Raw genomic sequence first — 17278 nt, forward strand, 5'->3', positions numbered from 1 at the left:
GGAAAGCTTTCCTTTCCTGTAAAAAGCAAGCCCATGGTCCCAGCTGTCATCCCTGCTACCCAACATTGACTGTGAAGTCCCAGGTAGTACAGCAAGACACAGACAAGAAACAAAAGGTGTAAGGAACAAAAAGGAAGAAATACTCAAAACATCACCTTTCACAGATGATATGATTGTATAGGTAGAAAACCTAAAATAATCTAATATAAATTATTCCCAGTAGCTAAACATTAAGAAATATGTAATCCCAGCAGTTTGGAAGGCTGAGGCGGGCAGATCACCTGAGGTCATGAGTTTGAGACCAGCCTGACCAACATGGAGAAACCCTATCTCTACTAAAAATAAAAAATTAGCCAGGCGTGGTGGTGCATGCCTGTAATACCAGCTACTCGGGAGGCTGAGGCAAGAGAATCACTTGAACCCGGGAGGCAGAGGTTGTGGTGAGGCACATTGCACTTCAGCCTGGGAACAATAGTGAAGCTCCAGCTCAAAAAATATACAATAAAATAAAACAAATAGAGAGAGAGAGAGAGAAAGAAAGCAGTATGTTATCTCATTCATGCAAAATCTAATGTGGGTTGGTGAAAACCCCTTTAGTTCTAGGCATCCTTCATCCTGTCCACCATCACCTCACTGGTGGCCTCCAAGGTCACCACAACGAAAGACAGAGTGTTAAGGAAACATCAACTTTTAAACTTTGGCCCAGAAGTGATACATGACACTTCCACTCACATTTCATTCGCTAGAACTAGTCACATGGCCCCACCTAACTACCAGGAAGTAGGAAGTGTAATCTTCCTGCATACCCCTCTGGTTATTGTTTTTCCCATATGTAGAACATACTCTTACTTTCTCAAGACAGAAAACCCCACTTGAAATTGTCAGCAAATCCAGCTTGAAAGTGAGGGTCTTCTTAGGCTAGGCACAGCAGCTCACATCTGTAATCCCAACATTTTGGGAGACCAAGGCGGGTGGATCACCTGAGGTCAGGAATTTGAGACCAGCCTGACCAGTATGGTGAAACCCCATCTCTTAAAAAAACAAAACAAAACAAAACAAACAAACAAACAAACAAACAAAAAACAGAAAGAAATTGAGGGTCTTCAAGTGAACTGCCTAGTGCTCTCCAACAGGTCTATACCTGCTTCTTCTTCTTGTGGAGATTTCTAAACTAGAAGAGACACATTCCTTTCCTCCTATACAGACCCAATATTCAATGATGGAGTAGGGTTAGGACAACTGCAATAAACACTTTTACTTTTAAATGGAGAGAAAGAAGACAGGTAGGGGTAACAATTCTGAAATCCTTCTGAGTAGACATTGTGAAAGCTCCTACCCTCGTTAGAGAAGGTTTCTTCATTAAGCTTCTCTAGGAAGAAGTCCCTTGTTCCTTGTTCTCCCTGGCCCTTTTGTCATTCCATCACCCTCCTTGGCCACATCTCAAATGGACATGGAAGAATATGCTGTGTTTGGACTGTGAAACTCAGCTGCTGTTGGCCCATGGAAAACTGGGGAGCCATAGCTTGTTTTAAGTCATGAATAGTCTGAGAAATTTTTAGTTCAAACTGTGGGTTTCTTTTGTAATACAACATCCTTAAAATCTTAGTCTGCTTTTGATTTGTTTCCAAAGAGTTCCCTGTACCATAACTCACCCAAAAGTTATTTTTGAGATGTATATCTCAACTTATTTACCTTTTTTGCTCCCCCATCTCTCTCACACACAATATCATGGCACTTACCTTGAGTCTATCTGGATCTTTTTAATCTGCCTTTTGCCCGGAGGTAGTTTAGGCCTTTGTGGCTCGGTGGTGTTGTCAATCCTGTATCAAATTAGTTGGCATCTGGAAGCAGTCGGCTTTTTGATTTTGCTAAGCCCTAATTTTGTGGAATTTCTCTATTTCCTTTTTTGCTGCTCACAAACTAGCCACTTATTTCTTGTAAGACTTTGTTGAATAAAGTCAACAGCCAAGATAGGCTTGCAATAGACTTCTTTCTTAGCCTTCTTAATGCAAGTATGCCATTTAACAAGTGTGTTACCATGAATAGTACAGATTGCCATGGCCCAGCCTCCAGTATCAGTGTCCTTGGCACACACCACCGGCACCAAGCTAATGCTGTATATTTTGGCTTTTTGATACAGCAGCACCAATGATTAGTCAGGACAGAATAGGCTACGCTGAGGTAAAAAACAAAGGGTTGTTTATCATTCACACAAAGATGATGCAATCAGGCAAAGCTCCAGGGAAGAAACTCTCCTCCATAAAGTGACGCAGGGATCCAACTGCTTTCATCTTGTGTCTCCATAATTTCAACACAGAGCCTCTCTGTAGTGAATGTCATGGAAAGGGAAACAGAATAAATGAGGCACTCTTCATGACTTCATCCCAGAAATAGTGTTATATATTGACTTCCTAAAATCCCCCAAATTAAAACATACTACAAAAACACTATGACCAAATCAATATGTCATTGGCACAAGAATGACAGATTAGAATATAAAATATATGTGAATACATATAATAATTTAATATAACAGAAGTAGCATTTCAATACAGTGGGGAATTATTATTTAATACATAATTATTTTGTTTTTCACTAAACCACAAATATTTAACTGTCATAACAGGCTACTTATCCAGAAAAAAATAAAATTGGACTCCTGTTTTAGCCATATATGAAAATAAGATTTATGTTAAAAGCTTAAATAGAACAATAAAAATTCAGCAAGAAATTCTGAAGGGTTATATCAACACTCTCAACAAAGGGACAGTTTCCTAACCAAGACCAGATACCCGGAAGCTATAGAAGAAATGATAAACATTTGGTAATGCAAAAATTAATTTTTATATGACAAAAGATGATGTAAAGTCCATATATAATTGAGATTTGGAACACAGAGCCACTTGTAAGGCTGAAATTTAATATACAGAGAACATGCACAAATTGACAGGGAGGGAATAAACAACCCAATAGAAAAAGAAAAACCAAGAGGCAAGTCACAGAAGGAAGCCAAATGTCACCCAACATAAGAAAAGACCTTCAGACTTACGGGGATGCAGAGGGGAGCCAGTTGAAATAATGAGATACCACTTTACGCCTATCAGACTGGCAAAAAACAAATCCACAAATCTATTGTTGGCAGCTGTGTGATAAAAGGGTAGTCTTATGCACTGCTGCTAGAAATAAGAATTTTAACTTCTGTTGAAAGCAATCTGAAAATATCTATTAAAAAAATGCACATACCCTTGGAACCCAGCATGAGTAAAATGGAATTCCATGGTAGAATAGAAACAAAATGATGCTTATCAACAGAGGAAGACTTGGAGGCGTGCTACAGGGGAAAAATGCATATACACACATATATCATATATATGCATATATCTATCATATATATACACACGTCTACTTTTATTATAAAATTTATTAACACTAAAAGATTTGTGACACAAAGTTTACAAATAATCAGATATATGATACTGTTTTATAAAATGTGTATATTCAACTGATTCTCACAGAATGTTTTTTGATTTTTGCCAAAGTCTTGTGTCTGCAGCCAACTGAGAGTTGCAACCAATACACAAATATAACATAATGTTACCCACAGACAACTCAGTCAACCTGGAAGAAAACCCTCCAGGGGGTTGTCACTGAGGGTTTCACTGGGTCCTCACCCCAGGGTAGTGAAGATTTTGTGCCACATGATCAAGGGCTTGGATCATTGTGGTCTTTTGTGTTTCCAAAGACAATTACCACAATATTTCCCTTACCACATGCACTGTTGTGATATTATCTTGCCACTTCCATCGAAAGGTGAATGTTGTATCTCCTCCCCATGAATCTGAGCTGACCCTATCATCATTGTGATCAATAGAATATGGCAGAAATGACGCAGCTCCAGCCTTTGCCTCTTGGAGTGCTTCTTCTTAGAACTCAGTCACCACGCTGTGAGGAAGCCCAAGTAGCCACGTGGAGAGGTCAATATAGAGGAGAGTTCAGGTCCCCTCCTGATAGGCCCAGCTGAGCTCCTAGCTTGCAGCCAGCATCAACCCCCAGCCATGTGAGGGAGGTCATGTTGAACCCTGCAGCCATCCCAGTATCCCAACACCATGTGAAGCAGAAACACCACAAGTGCAACCCACAGCCTTGTCATAATAAATGGTTGTTGGTAACTCGAACTAAGTTTTAGAGTGGTTTGTTATACGGCAATAGATAACCTGAACAACTGTCCAAATGAGGACTTGGTTTAAAAATGTATTTTAATGATAAGAACAAATACATACATATATTATGCTTAAATGCCAAAATGTGTTACCATCTGTATAGTTTGCTTTTCCTGGCAGTCTTTTTGGTTCTGTTTTCCTATTTTGCTTGGTTTCCTTTTCTCCTTCCCACACATCACATCCTATGCCCCCAAATCAAGTTGATTCTGGATATTTATGCAAGTATTTATTAATGTGTACAGACACATATAAAGAGGGTTTTATTGGGAGGGGGGATCACTGTGTTATAAAAACGACTCCGTGGTTCTATATTGTGCTTTCTTATTTGACAATTCTTTGTGAAAATTCCTCCAAATCCCCTATAGAGCTCCAATTCATTCTTTTAAATAGTTGCATAAAATTCCACAGCATGGCCATTCCATATTAATCAACCATTCTCAGGGGTGTGCTGGAGCCAGCACATACTGGCTGGTGAAAGCCTACTGTTAATTTTTCAGGAATTTTGTGAGTCAGTTGTTAAATGCAGTCAATAAAAAAATTAAATTACACAAACTTCCAATTAAGTACATTTTATTAAAAACAAAGGTAATGCATATTCAGAGTAATCACATCCTAATTATCTTACCTCATTTTACTATTATTGATGCTCCTAGGGTGACTTACATTTATTACAAAATACTATATAATGGCATGCTTCTGTGCATCTCTCTCCAAGACTGCTCAGGGGCGTCATATAGGTAGTTTAAAATTGGCCTTGGTGGAACTACATACACCATGGGAATTGGCAAACAATGCACATCAGGGCCAGATTGATTGTTGTGTTGATTGTCTAGACTTAGGCAAGTGATGGAGAAAATGTTAATGATGCAAATTCAGCTTTAAAGTGAATTTAAAGCTATTGTATTGTGGAGCAAGGACAGGTGAGGAGTTTGAATTATTAAATAAGTTGGTTGAGAGGGGTTGCATGGAGAAGGTAAGCACAGCGGTAAAGGAGGTGAGGGAGTGAGCCCAGCAAATATCTGAGACAAGAGCTTCTGAGCAGAAGGAACTGTAAGTGCAAAGGCCCTGGGGCAGGTGTGTGCCTGGCAGGTTGGAGGAACGGGAAGGGGGACAGTGTGGCTGGAGCCCAGTGAACAGGAGAAAGTGAAGAGGTGGCGGAATGCAGAAGGAGCAATAGGAGGGGATGTTAGAGAAGGTGCAGGAAGCCAGTCAAATTATCTGGGGCTTTGCAGAATCTGGGAAGGATGCTGGCTTGCATTTCAGGTGAAAAGGAGAAGCCTTGGCAAGGTTTGAGCAGAGGAGCAGCATAATCTGGCTACCGTGTAAAGGCTTCTTCTGACTGCAGTGCTGAGAACAAAATTACAGAGGCAAGGATGAAAGTGGCTTGCACTAGGATGGAAAAGGAGTGGGGTGGAGAGAAGCCATCAGATCCCGGATGCACTGGGGCCATGGAATGACAATTTCCTGACAGATTGGATGTAGAGTGCAGGAGAAAAAGGAAGCATGGATAAACACAGGCTCCTGGCCCAAGTCACGGGGAAGACAGGGCAGCCACCAACCCAGACAGGGAGGTGGGAGGAGATGAGGAGTTCAGTGTTGGACGTGTTGAATGTGAGCAGAGGTGTCTTTGACATCCACACTGAAAACCTAGTTGGAGGTCAGGAGTCAGGACAGAGGTCCAGGCTGGAGGCGTAAATGGGAGTCATTGGCATCTGGAGGGCATTTAAAACCCCGAGGCAGGATGAGATCAGTAAGGGAATGAGAGGGTAATAAAACAAGACACAGTAAGGACTGAGCTCCAGAACTCCCCAACACGTTCAAGGTCAAGGACACAAAATAGAGCCAGCAAGGGAGTGAGGAGGAACTACCAGAGACGTGGGAACGAGGCTGACAGCAGCAGAGTCCAGGCAGCCAGGTGAGGAGAGGGCAGCAAGGAGGAGAGAGACCAGCCGGCAGAGTCAGACTCAGTGGGTGGCTCAGACAGCCGACATCTGCCAGCCGACCCTGGGTTTTGGGTTCGGGGTCACTGCTGACTTCATTAAGCCTCAGGGAATCCACAGGGTCAAGAGTGTGCTGGAGCGGGGTGTTCAAGAAAGATGGGAGGAGTTTCGTTCCTTCAAAGAGCTTTGCTATCCAGAGGGGTAAAGAAACATGGAAGTGGTTAGGTGCCGTGGCTCACGCCTGTAATCCCAACGCAGGCAGATCACCTGAGGTCAGGAGTTTGAGACCAGCCTGGACAACATGGTGAAACCCCACCTCTACTAAAAATACAAAAATAGCCGGGCATGGTGACACATGCCTGTAATTCCAGCTACTTGGGAGGCTGAGGCAGGAGAATCGCTTGAACCCAGGAGGCTGAAGTTGCAGTGAGCTGAGATCGTGCCACTGCGCTCCAGCCTGGGCTACAGAGCAAGACTCCATTTAAAAACAAAAACAAACAAACAAACAAAATATGAAAGTGGAGGGCAGGAGTAGAGATCAAGACTGTTTTTGAAGATGGAGGAACAATCAGGGTACAGTGACTCTCGCCTGTAAACCTAGCACTTTGGGAGGCTGAGGCGGGAAGGATTGCTTGAGACCAGGAGTTTGAGACCAGTCTGGTCAACCTAAGGAGACCCCAGTTTCTACAAAAATTGTAAAAATTAGCCTGATGTGGTGTTGCATGCCTGTAGTCCCAGGAATTCCAGGCGGTGGTGAGCTGTGATCGGACCACTGTACTCCAGCCTGGGCAACAAAGTGAGACCCCATTTCAAAAAATAAAATAAAATAAAATAAGATGGAGAAACAGCGGATGCATGAATGCTGATGCTAGGAATGGAGCACCTGCGGCAGGGCACAAAACAGACGGACTGCTCCCTGGGGAAGCCCGGGCTTTGATGGGGCCTCTTGCAGTCCATGGCACATGTTTAGCTCTTCCCCACCCCCGCACGCCCATCCCCAGAGGAGAACGAGCCCTGTGCCTCGCTCCCATGTGGCCCCGTTGGGAGCGGCACATGTTCTTTTAAAAGAACATCCCAACTGCAGTTGGACGTCCCACTTTCCCATGAATCACCCCAGAAAATAACTGAGCAGCTGGCAAATATTCAAGCCAAACCCCCAGTGCGGGAGGCAGCAAGACGTGACATGAACAAGGAGTGTGAAGGATGAGCCTGAGAGGCAGGGACAGACGGGCTCTTGTTAGAAATATCTATTTGTGGCTCCCCAGTCTAATTTCTGAATATGATAACGAATCAATATTGGCCTTTCCTTCCAAAGTCTTTTCTATCTGGGTGGCTCAGCCAAATAGATGCTGCCACCTTTTGTTTTCTAGAACTGTTGAGAGACTGGGGCTCAGAGAGAAGAAAGGCATCCCCCAGGGTCTCAGGGCAAGATGGTAGCAGGGAAGGGAACACTGAATGACCAGAGACCCTGAGAAGGATCTGTGTTTGCCCTAAGCTTGAACTCTACCTCCTGTGTTTGTCTCTCTAATGCACCCTCTGAGTGTCATCCAACTGCTGCTTAAATACCACCAATGGCGGGGAACTCACTACCACCAAGTGGTCCATGCCATCGTTAGTCACTTCAGAATGTCAGAAAGTTCCTTTATTTGACAAACTTCTTGAATTCCTGTAATGTGTTGAGCACTTTTCTAGACGTGGGATGTCGTGAATTGGTCCCTTCAGGGTCCCTGCCGGCAGTGGAGAAACAAACAGGAACCTACACCCAGCAGCGCAGGGAAGAGGCGGAGGAGATTCCAGCTCCTGCTTACGCAGTGCGGAGGACACAAGGCCACAGGAGAGGGCGATGGGGCTTTTCGCATTAGTTGACATTGAATAGTGTCAACTAAGCTGACAGCTGGGTGACAGGAAGGAGCTCTATGTGAGGGTACAAGTGACAGCAGCATTCTTAACAGAGGGACGGGACTCAGGAGGGAATTCCCAGAGGTGGGCAGGCACCTTTGACATTCTCGCTGGGGAAGAGTCAGTCCCAGGATCAAAAACTGGAGGGCCGGACGCGGCGGCTCATGCCTGTAATCCCAGCACTTTGGGAGGCCAAAGCGGGTGGGTGGATCACTTGGGTGTCAGGAGTTCAAGACAAGCCTGGTCAATATAGGGAAACCCCGTCTCTACTAAAAACACAAAAATTAGCCAGGCATGGTGGCGCATGCCTGTAATCCCAGCTACTCGGAAGGCTGAGGCACAAGAATTGCTTGAACCTGGGAGGTGGAGATTGCAGTGAATGGAGATCGTGCCATTGCACTCCAGCCTGGGCAACACAGTGAGACTCCGTCTAAAAAAACAAACAAAAACAAACAAAAAAACTGGAGTAAGGCAACTGGGCACTTGGTCGCAGGGTACAGGCCACCTGTCTAGGTGTGCATCACCCTTGAGCAGCCTCTCCCCCAGGTCACCTCCCCACCTTCCCCACCCCCACCAACTCTAGGTCTTCTGGCCTACCCGTCTGCTCTGAGTAGTGCTGGGAGGAGAGTCTGGGTGGGCTTGGGATCACAGAGGGCAGAAACGTTGAGGAGGCTTTTGAGGTCACAGTGGCCCACTGCTATGGTTTGAATATTTGTGCTCTTCAAAATTTATGTAAAACGTAATTGCCAATTTGGCAGTGTTGAGAAGTGGAGCCTTTAGAGGTGACTGGCTCATGAGGGTTCTGCCTTTGTGAATGAAAGGTTAATCCATTCACAGATAAGTAGTTTAGTAGATGAATGGGCTAATGGACTAATGGGTTATGACAAGAGTGGCACTAGTGGCTTTACACAAGATGCGAGAGAGATCTGAGCCAGCATGCTGAGCCCCTCACCATGTGATGCCCTGTACCACCTTGGGACTCTTGCAGAGAGTCCCCACCAGCAAGAAGGTCCTCACCAGATGCGGTGCCTTGACCTTGGACTTTTCACCCTCCGTACCTGTAAGAAGTAATTTGCTTTTCCTTATTAAAAACCCAGTTTCAGGTATTATGTTATAAGCAACAAAAAATGGACTGAGACACCCACAGAGAAGGGGCCGAGTTGGGGCACCGGGTCTGGCTGCTCCCAGACCTGTGGAGGCCCTGAGGCCCCGGGCTTATTGTGCTTGCCAGACTATGAGGCAGCTGCTCCTGGGACTGAGGCCCCTCTGGCTCCTTCCCCTCAGCCACTGGCCCCCCTCTGCTGGGCCCCTGTGCCAGCTTCCGTCACCCGGGGGGCAGCCCTGCAGAGACCTCATCAAGGAAAACTCCATCCCTCAGTTCTCTGAGGTTGCAGTGAACTGCACAGTGTTCCCAAAATGACACATCTGCATCCTAACCCCAGGAGCTGTGAACGTGACCTTATTTGGATATGGGGCTTTTGCAGATGTGATTAAGACAAAGCTCGACCTAAATCTACTGACTGGCATCCTCATGAGAGAAAGGAGAGGGAGGTTTGAGACACTCAGACACAGAAGGCACCCAGAGGGAAGGCCACGTGACATTGCAGGCAGAGAGGGGAGGGATGCAGCCACAAGCCAAGGAATGCCAAGAGCTTCCAGGACCCATTGGAGGCTGGGCAAGAGGGGCCCGGAGCAGACTCACCCTCAGAGCCTCCAGAAGGAACCAACCCTGCCGACACCTAGATTTCGGATGCTGGGCTCCAGAACTGTGAGAGAAGACATTGCTGTTGATTTAGGCCACCCAGCTTGTGGTCATATGTTATGGTAACCCTGAGCTAACTCACAGAAGGATCAAAACCACTCAGGTGAGGGGCACTCCATAAATATGAGTGGGATGCACAGATTAGAGGCTGGTCCTGGAGTGGGGTACCCCCACCTCATACCTTCTTTAACACTGCAAGGTCACGGCCACTCTCAGCATCTGGCTCCAGTTCCTGAATCCCGCCCTGGCCCCGGGACATCCCATTGAACTCCCCCCTTCCCACCCCCCCCAACACCGCCTCCACCCCGCCCAGTTCAGCCAGGCTGTGGCTGTGAGCTGGCGGCTCTGGGCTCCTGTGGAATGAATGTGCAGGAACTCAAGTAATACTTGCAAACTGCCAGGAGTGGCCTTGATGCAAACGCATCGGTGCGCCTCCACCTCCACAGCAAGTGACCCCAGTGAGATGTGTCCTCGAATGGAGGGTAGCTTTGCTTGAAGCTGATGTTTCTTATATGTAATTTTATTCTTATCGATAGAAGCAGCTTGTAAAATGTGTAGCTACATGTGTTTAAAGGCTTTTACACTGTGTAAAATTTTTCCTAAAATTAGATTCACAAATCAGGGGGTGGGGGAAGTCTTTTGTCAGACGCGTCCCCGCTCCAGCTGGTCATGGTGCCTGTCGCTCCGGCCTCTCCCCATGCCTGCCAGGGTGGAGCTCCCTGCTGGCGCCTGGAAGGGAAAAGGCCCAGGACCTTCCCAGTGCCCTCCTCCCGGCTCCCTCCGGACAGGCCACATTGTCCTAGGAGTTGCTCTGAGACAGAAGCTGTGCCCTTAGGAAAGCTGCATTTGAAACACGTTCTGTCTTCACTCAGGAGAGGATCTGAGCTGCCTGCCCAGCAGGGAACAGCTCTGCACAGCCAGCTGCTCACAGAGCCTGCATGAGGTCCCATCCCCTGCTGGGTCATCCATCATTTGCTTTCCGCAGCCCCCTCTCCTTGGTGGTCCTCGGCTCTCACATCTCAAACCCCACAAGGCTCTTGAGGCCACAGTGGCCCACTGATCCCCTTTAAAACTCATGTGAAACTTAATCGCCAATTTGGCAGTGTTGAGAGGTGGAGCCTTTTTTTCTTTTCTTTTTTTTTTTTTTTGAGACGGAGTTTTGCTCTTGTTGCCCAGGCTGGAGTGCAGTGGCGCCATCTCGGCTCACCAAAACCTCTGCCTCCCAGGTTCAAGCGATTCTCCTGTTTCAGCCTCCTGAGTAGCTGGGATTACAGGTGTGCGCCACCATGCCTGGCTAATTTTGTATATTTTTAGTAGAGGCGGAGTTTCTCCATGTTGGTCAGGCTGGTCTCAAACTCCCCAACCTCAGGTGATCCGTGCCCGGCCAAGAGAAGTGGAGCCTTTAACAGGTGATTGGGGCCGGGTGCGGTGGCGCATGCCTGTAATCCTAGCACTTTGGGGGTCCAAGGCGGTGGATCACTTGAGGATAGAAGTTCAAAGCCAGCCTGGCCAACATGGCGAAACTCCGTCTCTACTAAAAATACAAAACAATTAGCCAGGTGTGGTGACAGACGCCTGTAATCCCAGCTAGTCGGAGGCCGAGGCAGGATAATTGCTTGAACCAGGGAAGCGGAGGTTGCAGTGAGCTGAGATCACGCCATTGCACTCCAGCCTGGGTGACAGAGCAAGACTACATCTCAAAAAGAAAAAAAAAAAAAAAAAAAGAGGTGATTGGATTGTGAGGGTTCTGCCCTCGTGAATGGGTTAATCCATTCACAGATTAGAAGCTTAATAGATGAATGGGCTAATGAATTAATGGGTTATGATGAGAGTGGCACTAGTGGCTTTATACAAGAAGGAAGAGAGACCTGAGCCAGCACACTGAGCCCCTCACCATGCGATGCCCTGTGCCACCTCGGGACTCTGCAGAGGACAAGGCAGCTGTGACTGCCTCCATCATAAAGCACGGTGAGGCCAGGGAGTATGACCACTCCTGGGACACTCAGAGCCCTGCTCTCACACCCTGAGAAGCCCAAGGCACACAGGGAGGCCACTTGTGCCCCCTTGCTCCATTGGCAGCACCAGCCAAGTCCACCTGGGACCCGAGGTGGGAGTGAACCCCCGCCCCAGGATGAGTTCAGCCCCAGGATCCGGTCACCTCCTGCCTGTCCAGCCTTCCCACCTGAGGCCCCAGAAACTGGGGAGAGGAGCTGAGACCCCCGCCGGCCCCTGGCCAGATTCCTCAACCAGAGAGGCCAGGAACATGGCAAGACCCAAAACCATGGTTCTCTCATGCGTGGAGGTTTATCAGGCCGCTGGAGGAAACTGGAAGGCAGGAAAGACGGGAAGCTGTTATGGTTGGCATCAGAATCCTCACCCCCACACCCCCACAATGAGGAAGCCTCCCTGGGGCAGTGGCCACGCAGGGAAAGCATGAGCAGGGGTTTGAACGCGGCCGTCTGTGCGCAGCTGCTACCTTGCTAGAGAGCAGCTTGGGTGATTAGACCTGCAGGATCCCCCAACTGTGGGAAGGCAGGTCAGGTCTGGAGCAGGAACGCGGGGGGCTCCATTGGAAAGAAGTTGCCAAGTGTCCCAGCACTGGGGGTCTCAGAGCACAGCTTTTCTGGAGCAACCCCATTTCAATAGCTCCAGGTCCAGGTCCAGGCATTACGGGGTGCAAAACTTCTACCATTTGTCATTTTAACTAAAGAAACACAAAGATATTTTCCTCTTACCAGGTATATAGAAACGACACCATGGGGGCCAGGCGAGGTGGCTCACACCTGTAATCCCAGCACTTTGGGAGGCCGAGGCAGGCGGATCACCTGAGGTCAGGAATTCAAGCCCAGCCTAGCCAACATGGTGAAACCCCATCTCCACTAAAAATACAAAAATTAGCCAGGTGTGGCGGCGGGAGCTTGTAATCCCAGCTACACAGGAGGCTGAGGCAGGAGAATCACTTGAACCCAGGAGGCGAAGGTCACAGTGATTCGAGACCATGCCGCTGCACATGCATGACTGGGGCCCTCCCAGTACCTTGGAAGCTGCCGTGTGAGGGAGGGAGGAGCCCTGAGGTTGCCCCAGCTCCTAGGAAGTCCACTCTGCTCTTTAGGGATCCTGCCCCTTGCTCCGGAAACCATCACCACATCACACCTGGCCCACTGTCACAGCACCACAGAACCCTGTTGTCAGCTGCTCCCAGGGAAATACGGCCAGAGATGTGTGTGCGTTGCGGGTGATCGGTGGGGCGGTTGCTTCTGAGAAGCCCAGAACTGGGAGGGTGATGCCCTGGAATCTCAAGGTCGCAGCCTCCTGCCCTAAAAGGAAGGGGGAGACCCAAGCTGTGAGTGGGGAAAGGCCTTGTCCTCTCAGAGTCAGTCTGCCTGTACCCCCAGATGAGTTAGACGTGTGATTAGGTTTGAGCGGCATCATGAGAATAGTATGACCGACGCTTTCTACGCGACCCAGGGACTCTGGTCTTACCCTTGGTCCCAATGACATCCTACCTGTCCCCAGGAGGTCCTAGTGAATGGACATCAGCTGATGGGCCCTGTCTGACCACCACAGCCCAGATTTTGACAGCCAGAGCAGACAGGACAGGGCATAGGGTCTGTGCCCAAGGTGGCCTGAACAAGGCACCTGGCCCTGGGTGCGGAACCCAACCCATTAGGAGCACCCCATTCTCCCCTGCACATTGGAGGCTGGAACCCTGTGCAGACTCCCCAGAAGGTGGTTCCTCCCTCTGCTGACACCCCTCTCTATGCGGATTCACTGCCTCTAAGGCCATGGATGCCATTCTTGCCCATTAGAAAGCTCTGTCTGGCCAGGCACAATAGTTCACACCTGTAGTCCCAGCACTTCAGGAAGCTGAGGCAGGAGGATCACTTGAGGCCAGGGGTTCGAGACCAACCTGGACAACATAGTGTATCCCCACCTCTAAAAAAATTTAAAAATTAGCTGGGCATGGTAGCATATGCCTGTTGTCCCAGCTACTCGGGAGGCAGAGGTGAGAGGATTGCTTGAGCCCAGGAGGTTGAGGCTGCAGTGAACCATGTTCTCACCACTGCACTCCAGCCTGAAAAACAGAGCAAGACCCTGTCAAAAAAAAAAAAAATCCGCTCTGCCTGATGCTGATGTAGAACGTGCCTGCTGCGCCGGGTCAGCTGGGGCCTCTGCCTCCCGCAGGTGAGCCCACAGGGAAGCTGAGTCTCCGTCTTAGGCTGTGGGCTCCCTCACACCTGTTTCTTACCTCCCTCAGCCCCTGGGGCTCAGGCTGTTTCCTTCTTCCAGAACAGCTACCCCAGCCCACTCTGCCCTCCAGCAGAGTCAGGACCAGCTCTTCCAGAAGATTTCATCTCCCAGTACACCCCACACTAATTGTGTCCTTGAGAAGAAAGCACCAAAGCCTTTTCTGGCTGGTGTATACAGTTGTCCCTTAGTATCCTGGTGATTGGTTCCAGGACCCCCCGAGGATACTAAAATCCACAAATGCTCAAGTCGTTGATATAAAATGACCTAGTATTTGCATATAACCTACACACATCCTCCCGTGTACTTATGCATCATCTCTAGATTACTTATAATCCTGATACAATGTAAATGCTATGTAAACAGTATACTGTATTTTTAAATTTGTATTATTATTTTTTGTGTGTGTGGAGACAGAGTCTCATTCTGTCACCAGGCTGGAGTGCAGTGGCATGATCTTGGCTCACTGCAACCTCCGCCTCCTGAGTTCAAGTGATTCTCCTGCCTCAGCCTCCCGAGTAGCTGGAATTACAGGCATGCCGCACCATACCCAGCTAATTTTTGTATTTTTAGTAGAGACAGGGTTTCACCATGTTGGCCAGGTTGGTCTCAAACTCCTGACCTCAAGTGATCCACCTGCCTCGGCTTCCCCAAATGCTGGGATTACAGGCATGAGCCACCGTGCCCTGCCTTTCTTCTGTATATTCTTGATCCAAGGTTGTTGAATCTGAAGATGTGGAACCCGCAGACATCGAAGGCTGACTGTACCAACGTGATGGAGAAGACTATCTATAGATAAATTCAACCCCTCCCCCACTGTCTGGCTGGTTCAGGGGCGGGGCTGGGCTGGGAGACAGAGCTAGGCACAGGGAGGGCTTTCCTGAATGGAGGAGGATGGTGGAAGAGCAGATGCCTCCATGTGGGGACTCGAAATGGAGAGGGAGGATTTTAAAGATACTTTTTGCTGCTTATTAAAAATCTACTATATGCTACCAGAGAATGCTTCTATTTTCCACAGTATGGCAGACTTAATCGCTGAACAAGAGTCCCACTGCAAAGCAACGGAAAATATAATGTATATGTATATATGTATATGAATATATTTTATATGTGCATATATAGAGAGATCTATAATGTATGTGTTAAAATGCACCACACTGAGCAAGAACAAGGAAAACACATACCAGAGAAGTACAAGTGAACGTGAAATCCCAAGAGGTGAGCAGCTGCCAAAGCTGGCTTTGCCTGGGGGACCTCGGCCACGCCTGGTTACCTGATCTTCCTTTGTCATGACCACATATGGCCCTGGGCATGGGAGGAAAGCCAGGGCCCACCCAGCAAGGGAAATCAGGAAACCCGGTGGGGTGCAGTGGCTCACACCTGTAATCCCAGCACTTTGGGAGGCCAAGGTAGGCAGATCACTTGAGGTCGAGTTCGAATCCAGCCTGACCAACATGGTGAAACTCATCTCTACTAAAACACAACAATTAGCTGGGCGTGGTGGTGGGCGCCTGTAGTCCCAGCTACTCAGGAGGCTGAGGCAGGAAAGTCACTTGAACCCAGGAGGTGGAAGTTGCAGTGAGCCGAGATCGCACCACTGCACTCCAGCCTGGGCGACAGAGTGAGACTCTGTTTCGAAAAACGATCAGGAAACCCCACATAAAGCTGGTATCCCCCAAAGGACTGTGCTGTCACTATTGGAATAAGATGGGAAAGGAGGGGCTGAAGAAAGGGAAAGCAAGGATACTGGTCTACATCAATCTTGGACATGAGTAAAAAATGAATAAAAACCTCCCCTAAAGAGTCATAACCACCAGCCAGATGGGCTCAGCCAGGGCTCATAACCACAGCCATAACATGGGTTTTACACTAGCTGTGTGGACCCCAAATCCTTAGGCTAGGATTTTCATATAAAAGAGGCAAATTGGAGTGACCCTACACACCCGGCAGAAGGAGATATGAATAATCTCCGGTGGTTCCCATTTTCAGCCTACGCCTTGAAGAATTCTCCACAATTAATTTGAAAGGACCACAATCAAAACCCACAAAGACCCACAAGGGAAAAAGCACCATGAGCAAGCATCAAGGTAAACAACAGACAGCACAGTGAAGCTGCAAAGGTTTGGATATTAGCGTCATCAGACACAGAACAGAACATAAAGATAATCCATAGAAAGAATTAAAGGAAGGGTTCAAAAATACGAATAATATGAATAAAGAACAGACTACAAAAAGGCCAAGATATTTTGAAAAAGAAGCAAATAAAACTTCTAGAAAGGAAAAATCTAATTGAAATAAAATGAACGATTAAATAGAGTTGATGCAGCTGTTTTAGTCAAGTGCTATAGTGTTTGTACACTGCTGCTGTAACAAACACCAAATGAGTAGGAGTTCAAATATTTCTTGCTCATATACAGTTCAGAATGAGTGTTCCTGACTGGCACGCAGCTCTCCTCCCAGGGTGACTCTGCCTGTGGCTCCAGCATCTCAGCACATGGCTTCCAATCTCACCAGGCTTGTTGGCATCACCAGAGCATCAGGGTATCAGAGTATCAGGTCATGCAGGGGACCGGGTTTGAGGACCAGGCTCAGTAATGTTGTGTTTCACTTGATTCACATTTTATTGACTAGAACTCATTTATATGACCACGCTGGATTGCAAATAAGGCGGGGCATGCAGTCCAGCTGCGTGCCCAGCAGGAAGAGGAGATGGGCTTGGTGAGTGGCCAGGCCATCTGGGCCATGGCTGTTGAAGAAAGGTAGAGACCCCAGTCAGTGCTAGCCATGGCCATTGTTTAGCTGATAGCACTTTTCAAAACCCTGCCCACCATTATTGCAGTTCATCCTTAACATGGATTCCCATCCTGGAGGTTGAACTAAGCAGGCAGGATCGTTCCATTTTACAGATGAGGAAACTCAGGCTCAAAAGGGGCAGGGACCGGTCCAAAACTACATAGCTGCTAAGGGGCCCAGTAAGACTGGAGCCAGGACTTCCCATATCACACTCCTGCCTCTTATTCCAGACAGCCGGGGAAAGGAGAGGCATTATGGAGCCACAGGTTCTCCATTTGCCCCTGTGTTTTCAGCTGAGCTGGTGAGCCTACCAGCCCAGCACAGGGGCCGAGAAGATGGGCTCAAGTCAGAGCTGAGCCCCGCTTGAAAACTGGCATCCTGGGGTGCTGGGGTGGCCAGCTGGGTGGGCTGCAAGT

General features: G+C 48.0%; 1 protein-coding gene across 4 annotated transcripts in view; it reads right to left on the reverse strand.

The window, feature by feature from the left end:
• Positions 1-4773: 4773 nt before the first annotated feature.
• PARVG (parvin gamma) overlaps positions 4774-17278 on the reverse strand; it is a 48912-nt gene continuing 36407 nt past the window's right edge. Inside the window, exon 14 of one of the 4 annotated variants that reach the window (XM_065522022.2) lies at positions 4774-8489. In XM_065522022.2, the coding sequence (XP_065378094.1) occupies positions 8380-8489 (110 nt within the window). In that variant the 3' untranslated portion in view covers positions 4774-8379. Of the gene's footprint in view, positions 8490-10325; positions 13139-17278 lie in introns of those variants that run through there. The other 3 variants (XM_065522021.2, XM_015457077.4, XM_015457075.4) reach the window with 3 other exon arrangements.

Source organism: Macaca fascicularis, chromosome 10 (assembly GCF_037993035.2).
Source record: "Macaca fascicularis isolate 582-1 chromosome 10, T2T-MFA8v1.1".
Classification (NCBI taxonomy): Eukaryota; Metazoa; Chordata; class Mammalia; order Primates; family Cercopithecidae; genus Macaca; species Macaca fascicularis.